The sequence below is a fragment of the Chamaea fasciata genome, unplaced genomic scaffold (genome assembly GCF_029207755.1).
Source record: "Chamaea fasciata isolate MVZ Bird 193981 ecotype frontalis unplaced genomic scaffold, bChaFas1.0.hap1 SCAF_1, whole genome shotgun sequence".
In the NCBI taxonomy this organism is placed as follows: Eukaryota; Metazoa; Chordata; class Aves; order Passeriformes; family Sylviidae; genus Chamaea; species Chamaea fasciata.
This window is the reverse complement of record NW_027094086.1, coordinates 129,394,098-129,410,384: the sequence shown is the minus strand read 5'-3', so window position 1 is coordinate 129,410,384 and position 16,287 is coordinate 129,394,098. Positions and strand designations below refer to the sequence as shown.

At 44.6% G+C, this 16,287-nt stretch overlaps 2 protein-coding genes across 5 annotated transcripts; one reads left to right on the top strand and one right to left on the bottom strand.

Moving 5' to 3' along the window:
• Positions 1–3,185: 3,185 nt before the first annotated feature.
• Positions 3,186–9,393, bottom strand: TFPI2 (tissue factor pathway inhibitor 2). Of its 2 annotated transcripts, none has more exons than XM_066197452.1 (5): positions 9,098–9,393; positions 8,828–9,007; positions 8,186–8,365; positions 6,802–6,975; positions 3,186–4,319 (listed from the first exon to the last, which is right to left on the bottom strand). In XM_066197452.1, the coding sequence occupies exons 1-5, from the start codon at positions 9,177–9,179 to the stop codon at positions 4,219–4,221; spliced, it is 717 nt and encodes a 238-aa protein (XP_066053549.1). In that variant the 5' UTR covers positions 9,180–9,393; the 3' UTR covers positions 3,186–4,218. The 2 variants fall into 2 exon arrangements, with proteins under 2 accessions (XP_066053549.1, XP_066053544.1); XM_066197447.1 differs by having other exon boundaries at positions 3,186–4,322; positions 9,098–9,377.
• Positions 9,394–12,550: 3,157 nt separating this feature from the next.
• LOC136297529 (guanine nucleotide-binding protein G(I)/G(S)/G(O) subunit gamma-11) lies at positions 12,551–16,239 on the top strand. Of its 3 annotated transcripts, none has more exons than XM_066197488.1 (3): positions 12,551–12,676; positions 12,822–12,925; positions 15,801–16,239. In XM_066197488.1, the coding sequence occupies exons 2-3, from the start codon at positions 12,830–12,832 to the stop codon at positions 15,924–15,926; spliced, it is 222 nt and encodes a 73-aa protein (XP_066053585.1). In that variant the 5' UTR covers positions 12,551–12,676; positions 12,822–12,829; the 3' UTR covers positions 15,927–16,239. The 3 variants fall into 3 exon arrangements, with proteins under 3 accessions (XP_066053585.1, XP_066053577.1, XP_066053570.1); XM_066197480.1 differs by having other exon boundaries at positions 12,551–12,695; positions 12,827–12,925; XM_066197473.1 differs by having other exon boundaries at positions 12,552–12,695.
• Positions 16,240–16,287: the final 48 nt, after the last annotated feature.

Here is a 16,287-nt window from a genome sequence, read left to right as displayed (position 1 = left end):
ATTAAAAGTGACTTCCTTTATTCCCACATAATAGATATGACGCTCTACATTTCATAGATTAGTCTTTAACTTGCCTGAACTATCTATCTTCTATAAATAGTTTACACATGAGCTGGGAACACTCATTCTCTGCCATTTTTTTGGATATTACAGCACACTATCCACCAGTGGCTAATGCTTTCATGCTTCTTGTTTACACAGATTACTTTTTAAATATCACTTCTGTTCATTAGGTTGTATATTCTATGATTAACACCCCTTCTCCTCAGCAATTAAGTAATTTTACAGATGACAGGCACTACTGTACAGGACCACCAGACACTGAAAAACAAGGCTTACTTCAACAGAAGCATGTATTTCTGTGCTTATTATTGCCAGTGATAGTCTTTCTTACTAGAAGGATAATGAGGCAGATTTTGCGTTCAATAAAACTGGTGTAAATGCATAATAATTCTGGCACATCCACAGCATGGTTCTTCCAGATTCACAGAGTCATAGCAGGACTGTGTTTCTCTAATAGAACAGAACTCTCGTCCCTGCCTGGGTCAAAACAGTTGCCCTCAGCTACACGGCTGACTGCAAGCTTCAGGATAAAATCTCTCACCTCTGATCTAAGACACAAATTTAGGGATTTTTTCTTTTTTTAACATGACCCATTGTTTCTAAAAAATGCTTCTTTCTAAAAAAAAGTCCCATGTTTTCTACCTCCTCAACTGATGAGAAGTGACAGAGAAACAGGAATGCATCTGGCAATCAGGAATCTTACACCAGGCATACAAGCTGAACTCATTGTCAGTTTGTTACTAAAGTATGGAATTGTGAGAAAGCTCTCTTTATTGGGGAAGATCACTGTTGAAATGATATGTGGTGAAATTCTGCTTGCTACCATGTAGCTTTATCAATAAAAATATTCTGTGCTTCCGCATGGATTTTTTTCTTTTCTCTTTTTGACATTTAAAGTTCCATTGAAATATAAAGATGAAGCCAATCTTCTACACCGGGAATAATTTACAAAGCAAATCCTTGAGTACTGTCACAGACCAATGATGGGAGAATCAGTGCAGATTTTAATTTTTATAATTTTTATACAGTCCTTTGCAAGATATCACAAAGCAATGATCTGGAATTATGGGTCACAATGACAGTTAAAGAGCAGGGATGTTGCAATGCAGTTTATTCAAATCTGCTTATGCCAGCAACCACTTTTCAGTGGCAGGTATGACTGTCCTGTGCAAATCACAAGTCAGGAGTTTATGTGGCAGCTTGCCTATGCAAACCCAACTGATTATAATCACTGCTTCCCTCCTCTGCAGTAGAAATTTACACTGTGACACACAATACCAGATGCTGGACACTGGCTACTATAATAAAAGTTAATTTGCAGGATGGTATGGGCTGCATTAATTTTCAACATGGCAAAACACTCACAGTTGGCCCAACCTTGGGCCAGTGTTGCTTCATTAGCAAACTGAAAAAGGAAGTAATGAATCATCTAAAAGGCTTTCGATGGCTAGTGTTTAGGTTAGTCAGTCGCAGTAGTCTGAAGGGATATTAGAGTAAACTAAGAACACAAAGCAGAGCAGCACAGTGACAGCTGAAATCCTTTGTAGCTTAAAAAAAAAAAAAAAAAAAAAAGAGATGGAGGCATTTACTTGGAAATATGGTACAACTTACGTAATAGCTTCAATTAGGAATTGAACATGAGCACTTCCTTTCCCTGCCCCACCTCCTCCAGAATACTCTACTCTAGCCTGCTCACTAGGATACCCTGTGAAAATCCTGTTTTACATTAAATTTCTATATGACACCAGGTAGATAAGGGATTAAAACCCAAGCCTGTGATATTTCACTGAATACTTTAGCAGCAAGCCCCTAGACTTTAAATTACACTTTTATGCAAGAAAAGAAAGTGCCTGTGGAGCAGCTGTATTACACAGTGGTCACTGCAGCACCCTGCCCCATCAAGAGAGCTCCTGCTGAGCCCCTGAGTTTGCATGAGCAGAAGAGTGCCAAATTCTTAGATCCTTTCTAAGACATGAGCAGGGTATTGCATTACTCAGGGCATGCTGTGAAGTGTGAGAAGGCACCCAATTCTGAGATCAAAAACTAGAGTGGAGGTGCTCTCAGATTTGGGGCTCCATTTAAATCCTAGGTTCACTTTTGTATCCCATCCAAAGATACTCCTATGAAAGTCAAAGACACAGAAAGATAAGGAGTAAGAGTAATTTCTCAAACATGATCCCCAAATAATATACACCCCATGGTGTTGCTGTTAAAAGAAAGCCATTCTTTACAGTTATAAACTGTATTTAAATTGAACTTTGACTTCCTAAACACACTTATGTTTTTATAAGTCATGGTCAGAACACAAAAAGAATGCTGCCCTATATGTTAATACTAGGTATGAAAAAATATTCACAGGACAATCTGGGCAGCTGCTCTAAACAGCACAGCCAAAATTCACAACCAACAGGAAGAGATGTAGGCAATGTGCATTGTATCATACCCTGGCTTCCCCAGGGAGTTTATACAGGCCCCTTTCTGTTTGAAGGCTGGTTACCAAGAGGTTTGGCATGGGACAAGCACTCAAAACTGTGTCACTAGTTACCTGCAATTGTCTGCCACACCATCCTCATACATCTGCAGTAAGCAAGAGATGATTAAAATAAAAAGGGGTTTTGAGACCAAGACCCAGAAATGGAGTGATAGTAAAACAATGGCAGGCACAGACAACTGCTTTAATCGAAAATTTGTCAGTGAGAGAAACATCAGTAAGAAAAGCAGATCTTGACCAATTTGGCCATCATGTTCCCTCTTGGAAATAGGTTTAAAGCACACACCTGAATTATTCTAACTGAAAGCCAATGTCGTTTCAAACAAATAGCTTGTTACCCACACAAAATCTATTCAGATAGTGCAACATCAAACAGGAGATCCAGCAGCAGACAACAGCCTAAACTAAGCACCCCTTTGAGTGCAGCTCTTTTGAGAAAGCCAGCTGAACAACAAAACTGCTGAGGATGAATAACATCAATGCAATTTATTGGCTTTCTTCAAATAAAGACCTCTGTATAAGGAAAGGATTGAACTGCAACTATACTCTGTTAGAGTCATAATTAACAAATTATAGGTTCCATTACACTTATTGGTCTATACAACTCATCCAGAATAATGACAGAACAAGCTTTTTTTTAAAAAAAAACCAGCATTTTATTAACATTACTTATGAATTTATATTTAGAAAATATTGTATGTGAAACTAACAGAAATTCAGACATTACTAAAATACAAAATATAAAAGGATGTGCAAAAGTATTACCATAGGCATAACCTACCATAAGAAATATAAAAGTGCCTCAAAAGAGTGATTACTCATTTGTAGATTAAATTTTCAGAAACTTCTGCTGCTCTGCTTCAATGGCCACTGCATTATCACAAACAATGAGATCCTCTGCAGATGTAATCAGCATAGCTCCATTAAAATCAGTAAAACTATGCTGATTAATGCCATAGGAGGATCTGGAGTAACTTAGCAAAAATATCAAATGTCATGAAAAAGTAATGGCTACATTTTTATTTTAATACTCAACTAGCTTAGTCATTGCCTTTGTCAGTGTTTATCAAGGCATCCCTATTCCAAAATCTCTCCTGTGGGATGAGCTGCATTTAAATTTATACTTCTTTTACACTTATGAAGGCTCCTGAAAGCTTTTGCTATGAACATTAACTGTAAATTACAATCTATTTAAATGACAGGGCCAAAGAATGCAAATGGCAGGGCAATAAATGTCTAAACACACTTGTGAAAAGTTCCTTTCCTTTAGCAAGCAGAGGGTGTACAAAAAATTTTAAAAATCCATGGTAGATTTTCACTGTTGGACTCTCCATAGTTATAATAACAGACAAGTGATTTTTCATATTTTAATTGATTTGAAACAGCTGAATTATTCTCCCAAGGCAGTAGTAACATTCCCCCCACAAAAACATGGAAATATAAACAAGTCTTTCCAAGACACTATTGCAGAGACAATACAGCAGAAGAACCAAACTTAGGTTCATTCTTCTACTAAATCCAGTTCTGTTTAAAAAACTAAATTGCATAAAAAATAGCTCTGAAAGACAGAACTATGTCAGTATAAAACTTTGTAAAAAAAATCTTACAAAAGAAGAAAGTGAAATTGACAAAAAGTGTTTCAAACATCCAAGTGAACATCAGCTTTAAGACTTTGGCTTATACGTCTGAGATTTTTTAATCAGTTTTCTCACAATTTTTCTGCGGGATACATTTGTTGGCTTGTTGATTCTCAGTTTCTGATTTCCTGCTAACAAAACAAAGGAAGCAGTTAGGGAAACTGAATGACAAAACTGCTACTACTTGTTATTGTTCGGGTTTTTTTTTTCATGTTATGCTGCTCAAGCAGTTGTCCAATAAAAACAAACATACCAGAAACTGTAGCAAGTACTCTGTATTCCCTATTCTCACACTGTAAGGTCTCCAGTGTGTTCACCTTTGGCACTGGAATCCTACTTTGCTGCTCTTTTCCTGAGCAGGCATCAAAGCCTTATCTAGCTGTCCTGCAGTGACAGCAGAATGGAACTAAATACACTGCCCTCTATTAAAAAAACCAAACCCAACAACCAAACAAAAAAAATCCACACACAAACAAAAAAACCCCATCCTATTCTTACATTTTTCTGAACAGTGGGGCAACGGTTAAAATATAGACAGTGATTGTGGGAGATGAAAAGATAAAATTATTGGAGTTTCTGCACAAAACTCACAAAAGTTGCAGAGTGGCCTAAGACAGTCAGAGTTAAGCCCAGACGTGCTTTCAAAGGCTGCATGAATTGTGTGAGAGCAATTCAGAAAACAAGTACTCTGCAATCTTGACAGAAGATCTTTAATTTTATGCTACCTATTTACCAGCACGCAGAGCCACTGTGGCCAGTTACCAATCCTTTTGCTGTTACCCCATTGCATTTGCTTTCTTTTCCAATATAAACTTTTAAAAATTAAATTATTCACGAACCTTTTTACTCAACACACCATAGATCAGTTTAACAAACAGTTGTATGTCTGCACAGGGAAGGTCAACTAAATTCGACTTGAGACTCCGAGAGGTAACAGGAAAGATGCTGAGGAGGAAATAATGGAAGCAGGAGGAGTGGCTTAAGTTGCCTGAATTATTTGCCTAATGTTGCTGTGCACTCCCAAGCTATAGAAATGAATATGCATAGCACAACATTAATTAGCACTAATTATGCCCTTAACTTTGGTCTTTGGCTGTACCAAGCTTTACTGAATTGTGAAATCCATGAGTTGATGAAAAAGCTTCTAACTGACACTTTACATGTGGCTATCTAGTGCTCTAGTTGCAAGACAGACAGCATCTCCTTGCCTCTTTCTTCCACAACAACAACAACAGGCTGAGGAAGAGAGAACCCCCAGGTGAATCTGGCTGGGTGAGGGCAGGGACAGTGTGGAGGTGAGATGCTGAAGAAGCAGTTTCCTTCCTCCTCTCCCCACACACTCCACACTGGAGTCTGGCCCTACCACTTCACAGGTAGTAATGGATGTGAATTAGATAATCACAAGCATCTCAGACAAACTTAATCTACCATTAGACACTCTCTCATAATACAATGAGAGAGACACACTCAAACTTGTCATCCACAGAAATATTACTGTCATGACTAACTGGCAGGCACTATTTTTATTTCTGAGGACTGTGCTCAGGGTACAATCCTTGCTCCAGCCCTGGATTTGCAGCCCAGAACTGAAGAATCATCTCCCAGCATAAGGCTTCTGACAACTTCAACACTGAAGTACTTGGACCTTTTGAGCACATAAAACATGCATGTTTAAAACAGAGCTACTTTTTAGCTTTGCCTTTTTCTTCTTTCCAAAGGCAATGTACATGCTTGACACAGCCTTAAATATTTTTCCCATTAGTATCATTTTTTAAAATACTGTGCTATGTATGCTTCCTAAGTGTTCTAGGCGACAACATACAATTATGCTTTCCTCTATCTCTCTCATTTATTTTCCGTATCAAATTAATTAAACTAGAGTATCAAAAATTGCGATAGCTAGTACGAACATGTGACTGTAAATAAAAGCACAACTGTTTTGACTTGGAAGCACAGCCAGTAGCTGGTTGGAACAAAAGCATTAGGAAAAATCAATTATCATTCCAAGCTTTTCCCCCCACAGCCAGAGAAACAACTGACACAGCACAACTGATGAGGCAGGAATCTTTAGTAATGGGAATAGGAAATGTGAGTAGGCAACACAGTATTGAGGTAAGTAACTTCTAAAATGCAAAGGAAAAAGTAAATTGATTTCACAACTGACTTTAATCCTATTTGGAGCTATCCAGAATAAAAGGATATCTTAATTAATGGTTGTGGAAATACTGAACAGTTTAAAGACTGATTCCTTGTGGGCTCAAGACAGTAGGCTTAGTCTTTTTGTGTGCCCTTCTCTATACTTCATTCAAATATGGTGTAACTACTCCACATCACGCTGATCTTGCCAGAAGGATTTAGCATTTCAATCTTCCCTGCCCTTGAAAGCACAGGAGTCCAAAACGTAAAAAGTGTACCCCTGTAGCAAGCCAAGGGGAGTAAAAGAACACTATGAACACTTGTTACTGGTATGTGGACTGCTTTAACTGCTTGTGACTGAGAAAATACAAAAAAAAAAAAAAAAAAAAAGACAAAAACAAAAACCCAAAACAAAAAAACCAAGACAAAAACCACACACAAAAAATAACCAAACCCAAACCAAAAAAACCTTACCTTTCCTACAGACATTGTAGCAATCCATTTCAGTGACAAAGTTGTTGGCATTTCCACCACAGCCAGTGTATCTGAACTCTTTACATGATTTAGTCTTGGTGTCATAGTAATAGCGAGGCACAGAAGAGGAACACAGTCCTTCATCTTTTGGGCTATAGCATAGCAAGGGGCCAGCTTGGGGAAAAAAAGGACAAAGGAAAAAAAAGAGACAGAGTGAGAAAAATTACATAAATGTAATCTCTGTACATGGCTTCTTAAAATTGACGCTGCAATAAATTTTGCGTCTAAACAGCTCTTTCTGCCCTTAAATTGACACTATTACTGATGACTTCAGAGATTTTCTATATCTTATTCCTGTGAGCTGTGAATGTGAGAAAGCAACAGACCATCCCAGAAAACAGGATTATAGCCCATAAATGAAATTCATCAGCTTTCCTCATTTGTGGTGCTATACATATGACAGCTAAGATTTTTAGATAATCTTATTCCATATATAGGAATATAGCAATAATTTCGGTGGAACAACCTCTATAGAGAAAGAAAAAAAAAAAGGCCCAACTTTGCTATGATTTTGCCAGCAAATTCTGCTTGCAGCGAAAAGTACAAATCCAACACTTTCCTCAAAAGCATGTTTCTTTTTGCTTAAACAATTTTTTTTCCTGCTGCAGACCCTTTATCAACTCATTGTGTGTGCAAGAGAAATAATTCAGCTTTCACCTAAGAAAATGCTGACAATCTGTCATCAGCCACAAATAAATGTCATCAAGCACTAATAAAGCTTAGGGCAGTTGACAGCTTTTATACATTCTGGTAGATCTTCAAAGAGCCTATCTTGAATCTGGTGTTCACATCAAAACTTAGTTATAGTCATCTGCTCATAATTACCACCACTCTTATTTAAAGCTCAAATGGAGAGACAGTGAAGAATCCCATCCGGCCAAACACTTTTGTCAGAAGCTGAGCTGTTGAGTGCTAAAAACTTGAGCTACCTACCACCATCCCTCAGGCCTGAATCTTAGAAAGTGCTTCTGCTTTATATTACACTACCACTTCCCTGAAAGTGATTGCCACAATCTCTGACACATCTGCCTCAACACAGATCTTCAACCTTATTATCTCCCTTCAGATACACCTCTACAGCCCTCTAGAAGTCAAAAAATTGGTTGGGTATAGCTGTGAGTGTATTTAAGATCTCAGCATTCCTGTTCTTCCAGTAACAGCTAAGACAACATATTAAATTAGAGTGGACAATATAAACATCTGCTTTACACAAGTCATCAAAAATACCACTGTAAGGGTATTCAGAGGAAAATATCAAATGAAGTATCATCTTCATATTACTTTCAAACCACCTATTTTATTAAAAATTTGGAACAACCATTACTTTTTTCTGGCAGACAGTGGTCCATACAAGACTGCAAATCTCTGAAGTTGTTGCTATTTCCATAACAGCCACCATAGATGAATTCCTCACACCTCATCGAACTCAAATTAAAGGCATATCTTCTTAGATAACTCCTGCAAGGTCCTCCATCAGCCTCCATCCGGCATAATTTGGGCACTTCTGCAAAAAAAATAATTTCATCCTCTGTAAAGCCTTTATGCTTCGCATACAGAACACCACAGTAGTGTAGGCAAAATAGTATTACTTCAGTTGCAGGCAAGCCCCAGTTTGTCCCACCTGTTTTTTACTGGAGGAATCCAATGCATTGATTAGCGAGTAACTGCAATATTACATCCCATTTAAATATAATGGACAAATTCTACACATCATCTCTGGGTCAATTCACTGCATTTTCTGCCTAAAACTGTCATCAGCAAGAAGCCGTAACAAGCAGGAGGACGATCAATTGGACTCGGTCATCTTAAAGGTCTTTTCCAACCTAAACAACTCTATGAGTCTAAGACTCTACGACATATCGGGCGGGTGCAAAGCGTCCCGCAAAGCCAAGCAGCCTCCGCCCTGTCCCCTCCAGCCCCCCGCCACCCCGGGGCCCTCTGGGGCGCTGCCGGTCCCTGGACTAACTCTTGATGGTCCAGCAGCTCTTCTCGCAGTCGTCGAAGGTGAGGAAGTTGTTGGCGTTGCCGTAGCAGCCGCCGTAGGTGAACTCCTGGCAGCTCTGCGTGTGCCGGTCGTAGTACCAGCGCGGCACCAGGGCGCGGCAGGGCCCGTCGTCGGGGGGCAGCAGGCAGGCGCGCTGCTTCTCTGCGGAGACACCAGACACCGGGGCTGAGGCCACCGCGCCGGCGGGGGCGGCCCCGGCCCCGCGGGGTCCCACCGAGGGCCCGCTCCTACCTGTGAGGGGGCGCTGGGCCAGCGCGGCGCAGGCCAGCGGCAGCAGCAGTGCGGGCAGCGGCAGGCGGCGGCCGGTGGCCATGGCGGGCGGGCGGGTGCCAGCCGGGTCCCGGGAGCGAGCGGCGCTCCCCGCTCCGACGGCAGCGCTTTATATGCACCGAGGCGGCTTCCCCGGGCCGCCTCCTTGCGCAGGTGGTGGGAGGGGAAGGTCTGATTCAGCGGGGCAGGAGGTCGCCGTTGATCCGGCCGTCACCGGGGCGCGGAAGGCTGCACGATGCGGGGCTCTGGGGGCGCGGGCAGCCCCCGTCCCGCCCCGCCGCCGTCACGGGGAGCAGCGGGGGCGCTCCCGGGGCTGCCTCCCCTCGGGGCTGCGCCGCCCATAACCCAGGGGCCTCCGCCCCGCGGCTGCGGCGAGCTGGCTGGGGTCCACCCCCCGCCCCACTCACATTACGGGATGATGCTCAAAGAGCGCTTCCTGTAAATCACGGCGAAAAGCCGGGACGGGTCACTTAGCGAAAGCCCTCTGTCCCTCCCCAAGTCGTCTTCGTCCTCCCCGAGGCCGCTCCCTATTCGGAAACTTCGGGTAGAGGGCGGAGGGACGCCGAAAATCAAACACTGATCCTGCTGCAGGTCCTGATCCAGCCCGATCGAGTAGAGGCTGCTTAGCGAGTGCCGCCGAGAAAAACGCGCGGTATTATTTTACCTCCGTTGTGTAAAACGCTAATGAACTTGAGAAAATCGAGGCACCGTCAGAGCACTCGGACTCTGGGGAAATCCGAGGGGCCGAATGGATAACACCTCTGGCAGTGCAAAGAGGATTTGCACTGGATTTCAGAAAATATCATGACCTGGTTTTTTCTGTAGATTTTTAACCCCACCAGGCAATGGAGTGTGATCTATGAGAGGAGGAGGTGAGCAGCAAACAGCATACTTTCCCTCTCTAATCTATTAGACACATTGCATTAATTAGTGTTTACCCCAGATTGAACATAGTAAGAGAGATAAGAGTGGCTGCAAATTAGGCATGTTCTCCATAGATAACGACAAACTAATCTGATCTCCTATTGTTCTTCTCTGCTCCCTTTACAGTGACATTGGGCCGCAGTCCTGCAGGCAGGCACTGCCCTCGATGGGTTCCAATTCAGGGCCCTGGAAATGTGTGGCCTGCAGGAAAGAAGCCACAGTTTATGCGGGTTGTAAGCAGGAGGCACTTCAGACCGCCCTGATTATTTGAACTGACTTTCTCTTCACAGCTTCTCAGCTTTACTTATGTCGTAAAGGATTACAACCTAGTTTCCTGACATAGTTTTATTTTTCAAAAAGGCAAGAAAGGAACAAGTCTAATCCCTACCCCACCTACATGACTCCTGAAAGGGTATGAATGGCACCTCTTTCTCTCCTTTTTCAGAACTGTTCCTTTTTTCAGAATCTCCAGAAGCTAAAGGATAAATGTGTGCTTTAGTGACAAGAAAATAAACCCTAGTGCAGCTTGAGTCATCACGATGGGACACATCTGCCATGTTTTAGATTCTTATAGCTACAACTGTTACTAATGGGTGTCTTTATTTTTTGGGATTTTGTTCAGCTTATTAGGTAGAGCAGCTATATTTAAGCTTATGTCCCTTCAGAAGAAAAATACCAAAAAACCAAAAAACCCACATATTTTTTCTATTTCCAAAAGAAAACAAAAGGTCATCTTTCTAATATTGGGAAACTAAAGTGGTTTTAATATGATGTTCTTTAATATGTTGTTCTAGACTGATGTCCTTTCGTTTTCATCACATTTTTTGGAATTCCAAATAAAGAAATTTAAATGCTACTTTAAGCAACAGCAGCAAAATGAATGCTGTAATGCAGGCACTATTTTCAATATTTTCCATTTCTTCTGTGCACAGACACATAGACATCAAAGTCCGAGTTAAAGACACCTATCCATCAATGCTGCTATTCAGCTTCTCCTTTGCTTTAACTTGTATCAGGTAAATATCTGTAAAAATACATGAACCACAATGAAAGTTAACACAGCAAGTGGTAGAAAGTCCATTACTGACTGCCATCTGCAGAGCTAGTCATATCAGCAGACAGGTCAGTGAAAGCTTTCCATTACAGAGCTATGGATACCAAGTTCTTCCCACTCTAACCGTGTCAGTGGTGTGCCAGAGCCCACCTTCAGCCCCCTCCTGCACCATCCACCTGCCTCCACTACATCACATGCTCTCTGCCTTTCCACACCACAATGTTTCTGCTCCCACCAACAGCCCAGGCTCCTCTGAAACACTGGCCAGCCAGCTCTTTCCACCTGTTTTGGGTGGTCCAGGACCAGCAGCTGTTGGGGTTTGGGAATGCAGCTGTCAGTGTAGGTTATGGGGGTGTAGAAAGTGCATACCAACAGCTTGGGAGGAGGAAATAGTAGCCAAAGGGAGAGGAAGAGAAGCTGGTCATAATGCACTGGCTAAAGTAAAATGAATACAAAACCCAAGAGCACTATAGGAGCAGTGCTGGAGAAGATGTAAATCTTGCATGCTGCTGACAGCTGCTTACATCTGGTGAGTAGGGAGAGGAAAAAGGAGTGTGTTTAATGTGAAAAAAACATAGGAGGAAAGAGGGAGGGCTAAATGCCTATAAGGATCTTTGAAGTGGCAGATAACAGAAGGAGTGCAAGCCTATTTTAATGCCCTGTAGCTATGTTCAGTCTCAGGGGCCCTGAATTCTGCTTCCATTGCTCTTGTAGGAAAGCAACTGCTAGGATAGGAGATGCTAGATGCTCTACAAACATGCATGCAGGGACCACTCTGTTCCTGAAAGCATAGAACCTTGTTTGGGATCTAGACCTCAAAACTACGTGCAACCACAGGAGTAGAATTTCCTAACTCTTTCTTGCATCTTCTGAATGCATCACTTCCCTTACATTGAGTACTCCACCTCAACACCTGTCATAATTCCATGTGTCCAGAGACCCTTGGTGCAAACCAGGGACAATAACCCTTTTGTGCAGAGTTGGAATTCTGCTTTGCAGACACACCTACCAAAAAGTGGCCATGTCTGCCATTGATGGGCTGGCCACCTGTTGGGGCACTTGGTATGGGAGTGGTTTCTTCCTCTCTCTAGTTCAGTTCATCTGCAATTGTAATGCACAAGTATTGAGGACTGTACCCATGCACACCACCTGCTTCTGGCTTAGCTGCTGGGCAGAAGAACACACAGCCCAAGGATGCTGGTAGCACAGAGCATTAGGCATTTCTACGGCCAGGAGGTGCATGAGGAGAAAGTGGTGGGGAGAAAGATATCACTGCTGGGCCAAAAGCCCCAGCCGACCTCGCTGCTCGTCCCGCACTGGAGTTGAGGAGGGTGAGGCCGAGAAGGTCAGCACAGGAGGGTCTTTCAGCTCTCGGCTCCTGCTGGGACGGCCGGACCTCCCTGTGCAGCAGGGCCCGTGTCAACGCCCCGGTAGCGGGGCCGGGCCGGGCGGCGGGCTCTAATCCGGTTAGAGGGGATTAGCGTGCAGGTTTAAAGGCCGGAGCGGCACGGGGAAGGGGTGCAGGCGCGCCGGAGAGGAAGCGGCCGCCGCCGAACAGCGGGGTAACTCGGACGGCAGCGTGTGAGTGAGCCGGGGGCGGGCCGGGGGCGGCCGTCCCACAGCCCCGCCACCGCCCGGGGGCTCCGGCCCGGCGCCCTCGCTGCCCAGACGTAACCTTTTGTCTTCACTCCCTGCGCTCTTCGGTAGTGCAGACGATGCCAGCCATCAACATCGAGGACCTGAGCGAGAAGGACAAACTGAAAATGGAAGTGGAGCAGCTGCGGAAAGAAGTGAAACTGGAAAGGCAGCCGGTGAGCGGGCGCGAAGAAGGGGCCCGAAGCTGACCGGCGGGCGGCGGGGCCGGGTGTGGAGCGGGGAGCAGCCCGTTCGTCCCCGGGCGGCGGTGCGGGGGCTCGGGCGGCAGCCAGGGGCACTGCGGGCGGGCGGGCGGCGGGGCCGGGCGCGGCAGGGGCGGCGGGGCTGTGGGAGCCGCTCGTCCTTAGAGCCCCGGCTGTTTTGGGACGGCCGCGGTTTGCATCGACGGGTCCTGCCGCCACTTTGGGTCAGGGGCCGGGGACGGCGCTGTTGGCACAGCACCTCTAAGAGCGCATAGGAGCACGGTCTTTCCCGGGGGTGACTGTGGATCCCGGGGAAAGGAGCGCACCACCTCTGGGATAAAGCGCCCCGAGGGGCTGGCACGGGCCTGCCCGCCGCGGCTGTTCCCGGTGGATTTGGCACCCCTTAATTTCCCCTCCCCGTGAGTCTCGGGCGCCCAAGGCCAGCATAAGGAGCCTTGCCAGGCGAGGAAAGAGCACGTCGCGCTCTGTTCCCCTCTTCTGTGGGCAGAACGCACTGGGACGTGCTGGTGCTAGGGGAGGTCCTCCCCTGGGAAGCCAGAGAGCCCCGTCGCGGCACTACACTCTGCCCTGGCCCGGAGCTGAGTCGGCCGCCCGCGCCCCCGCCCCGCTTCCCGCGCTGTGCAGTGCCCGGGCGGAGGGCAGGAGCCAGAGCACCGCCCGTGCCGAGCCATGACCCACCCAGCCTTGTTCCGTAGGAACATTTAGACATTTACACTGGCCGTTCCGTCCCACAAGTACTTTCCCCTTAAAGGTTTATGGTATTGTACATTTTCTATAGACGAAAGATGTGCAGAACTGATCTTGATCCACGATGAAACTATTTTTTTTTTTTTTTAATTCTGCATGCCAGCGGAAGCATCACACCTAAATAAACGCTTCTAGTTAGGACCAAAAATACATTTATATGTGGGAATCAGTAGCATTGGTCATGCTGATTACACTGAAGGTCTAGGTTTTAGCTCAGGAAATAAGAATGCTGCAGTTATGTTTTAGCTGTGAGTTAGGTATCAGTGACTGTAGATGTTAGGCTATAGTTTAAAGCTCCAGCAGTATTGAGGGTTCAACATCCAACTGGTGTAGATACCTATATCATCTCTCAGAGAGTTCTTGAACAACTGAAGTACACTCTGTAGGATGTAAAGTTTTTGAAATAATAATAGTTATAAATCTTGTCTACAGTTTTGGAATAAACCAAAACCCTGATCACTTTAGGAAAATGGATATTTTTCAATTTTCCTGTAGTAAAGCATAGACAGCATGTTCAATTTTACCAGTACATTGTAACAGAAGTTTAACTGTGAGAATGAAATCTGTGTTGTTGTTGCCACAGTCCCCTGGTACCTGTATGGGTGTTACAGGGACAGAGAAATGCAGAAACCACATTACTGTTGGTACTAAAATAAAAACGTCAGCCAAAATTTTCTTGACCCCCACTAACAACTTTATGGAATAAAAAGGAAGTATCCTTTGGAATTAATAAAGTTTTCTAAATGTGTATTTAAGCAGGCTTTTTTTCTTATAAGTGAAAGTGATCCTGGCAGTGCTGACTGAAGTAAAACAAACCCTGGTCCTTCATCTGCTTTAGTGTGCAACTCTAGTATGGTGTTAGGTGCTCCAGTTTGAAAGAACAAAATTTTCAAGGCACAGAAGAACAAGACACATGTAATGGGATTTGTAGGTTCAGCTTCTTCTTTCCTCTAAGGCAGCTAGATCTTATTTTATGCACTGTTTAATTGGGAATTACCTCTATTCTTTCTGGTGGCTTAAAGCTTAATTCTGCACAAGCCATGCTTTGTTTTCTGTGATACAGCAGGTAAATTCATTGGTTCTCTTGTTTTAAAGGTTTATAAAATATAATTAACAGAGGAGGCAAGGGGCCTTAATTTAGAAATAGCTACCTAGTGGCCTGGCCAACAGCTGGTTCCCGCTGCTGACTCTGCACAGCTGTACCACTGCAGGGCCTTCGGGTAGGAAGGGAGGAGGTGGGGACAGAGCAGGAGTGTGTCGTCAGGCATGTCAGGTATTAGAGCATCTAGGTAGAGTTTCTGCTGACACAGGGAGCAAGAGATGTGTGTGCAGAAGGAACCTCAGGAGCCCCAGACGTTCACTCGTGCACTCTCAGACTGCATAGACACCATTACCACATGTGCTGCATGTGCTCCTGTGTCAGTGAACAGAAACTAAACATACTCTTCTCCATAGGTGGGTTCTGTGCAGGCTTGTCTACATCAGTGCTAGCTTGGTATGAATGCCATGGGAAGTGTTATGGTCTCATAATGCAATAGGCTCTTTTATTAACCATTGTTTGAAATAACCCCAGGTAACAAGTAAATTAATTGTCTTTACTAGTTAGACTCTCATCATTGCTACAGCAGAACTGCAAAGTAAGAATTTGTATTACCACTGAAAAATCATTGCTGAATGTTTTGTTTATGAAAAACACATAAAGGCATAAATACTTTGAAACTGAATTGAAAGTTACTAACCCTGAAACTATTGACCATAAGTCATGCTAGTGCTGAGGGAGAGCGTGATCTGCAGCTTAATAAAACTAGATTGGCTAATTATGAACACAAGTTTAACTATACAGCAACTGCTGTTCGGAGTGGTGTTTACATTTTCAGAGATACATGTTCTGTCAATATCGGGCTGTGAAAAGAAAGGAAGGAAGCGGAGTCTGCACGTGCTTAGTGCTCTGTGGGTAGTTATTTTATGCTTGGTGGGAAAGTGAATGAGAGAGAACTTCACGGGTAAATTCACGGGTTTCCTCCTGTGATGAACATTTCCCACGGCCGTAACGCAGCCACTTTCTCTCCTTTCTCTCGAGGTGTCCAAGTGCTCCGAAGAGATCAAGAACTACATCGAGGAGCGGTCGGGAGAGGACCCGCTGGTGAAGGGTGTTCCCGAGGACAAGAACCCCTTCAAGGAGAAGGGAGGCTGTGTCATCGCTTAGGAGAAGGGACCCCGCGCCTGCCCCTAGAGCAGACATTCCCCCCGTACCCCAAGGGAGTCATTAGCGCGTCCCTACCGCCGCCGGTCCGTGTCGAACGAACACAGGAGCGGATTTCTTTTCATTTTCTACTTCTCCTTACAAAAATACAGAAACCCGCGCGAAAGCTGCCGAGGCCCGCGCCGGCCGCTGGGCAGGGCCGGCTGTGCCCGCTCCCCGGCGTGGCCGGCCCCTGTCGCTGCGCGGGTCCCGCTCGCCGCCCGCTTGTCGGTCGCTTCATGGCTGTTCGTTGGCATTAAAGAAAACCTGCCCGTAACCCGAGAGCTGCCTGACTTGCTGCGGGACGAGAGGAGCGGGAGGAGTG

Bases quoted from the DNA above. Each gene is read 5' to 3' on its own strand.
- TFPI2 (XM_066197447.1), bottom strand. From the start codon at position 9,179: ATGGCCACCGGCCGCCGCCTGCCGCTGCCCGCACTGCTGCTGCCGCTG. The intron at 8,366-8,827 runs GTTAGTCCAGGG...TTTTTTTTGCAG, and splicing joins GAGCTGCTGGACCATCAAGA to AAGTGCCCAAATTATGCCGG. The intron at 6,976-8,185 runs GTAATGGTTGTT...TTTTTCCCCAAG, and splicing joins CCACTGTCTGCCAGAAAAAA to CTGGCCCCTTGCTATGCTAT.
- LOC136297529 (XM_066197488.1), top strand. From the start codon at position 12,830: ATGCCAGCCATCAACATCGAGGACCTGAGCGAGAAGGACAAACTGAAA. The intron at 12,926-15,800 runs GTGAGCGGGCGC...CTTTCTCTCGAG, and splicing joins TGAAACTGGAAAGGCAGCCG to GTGTCCAAGTGCTCCGAAGA.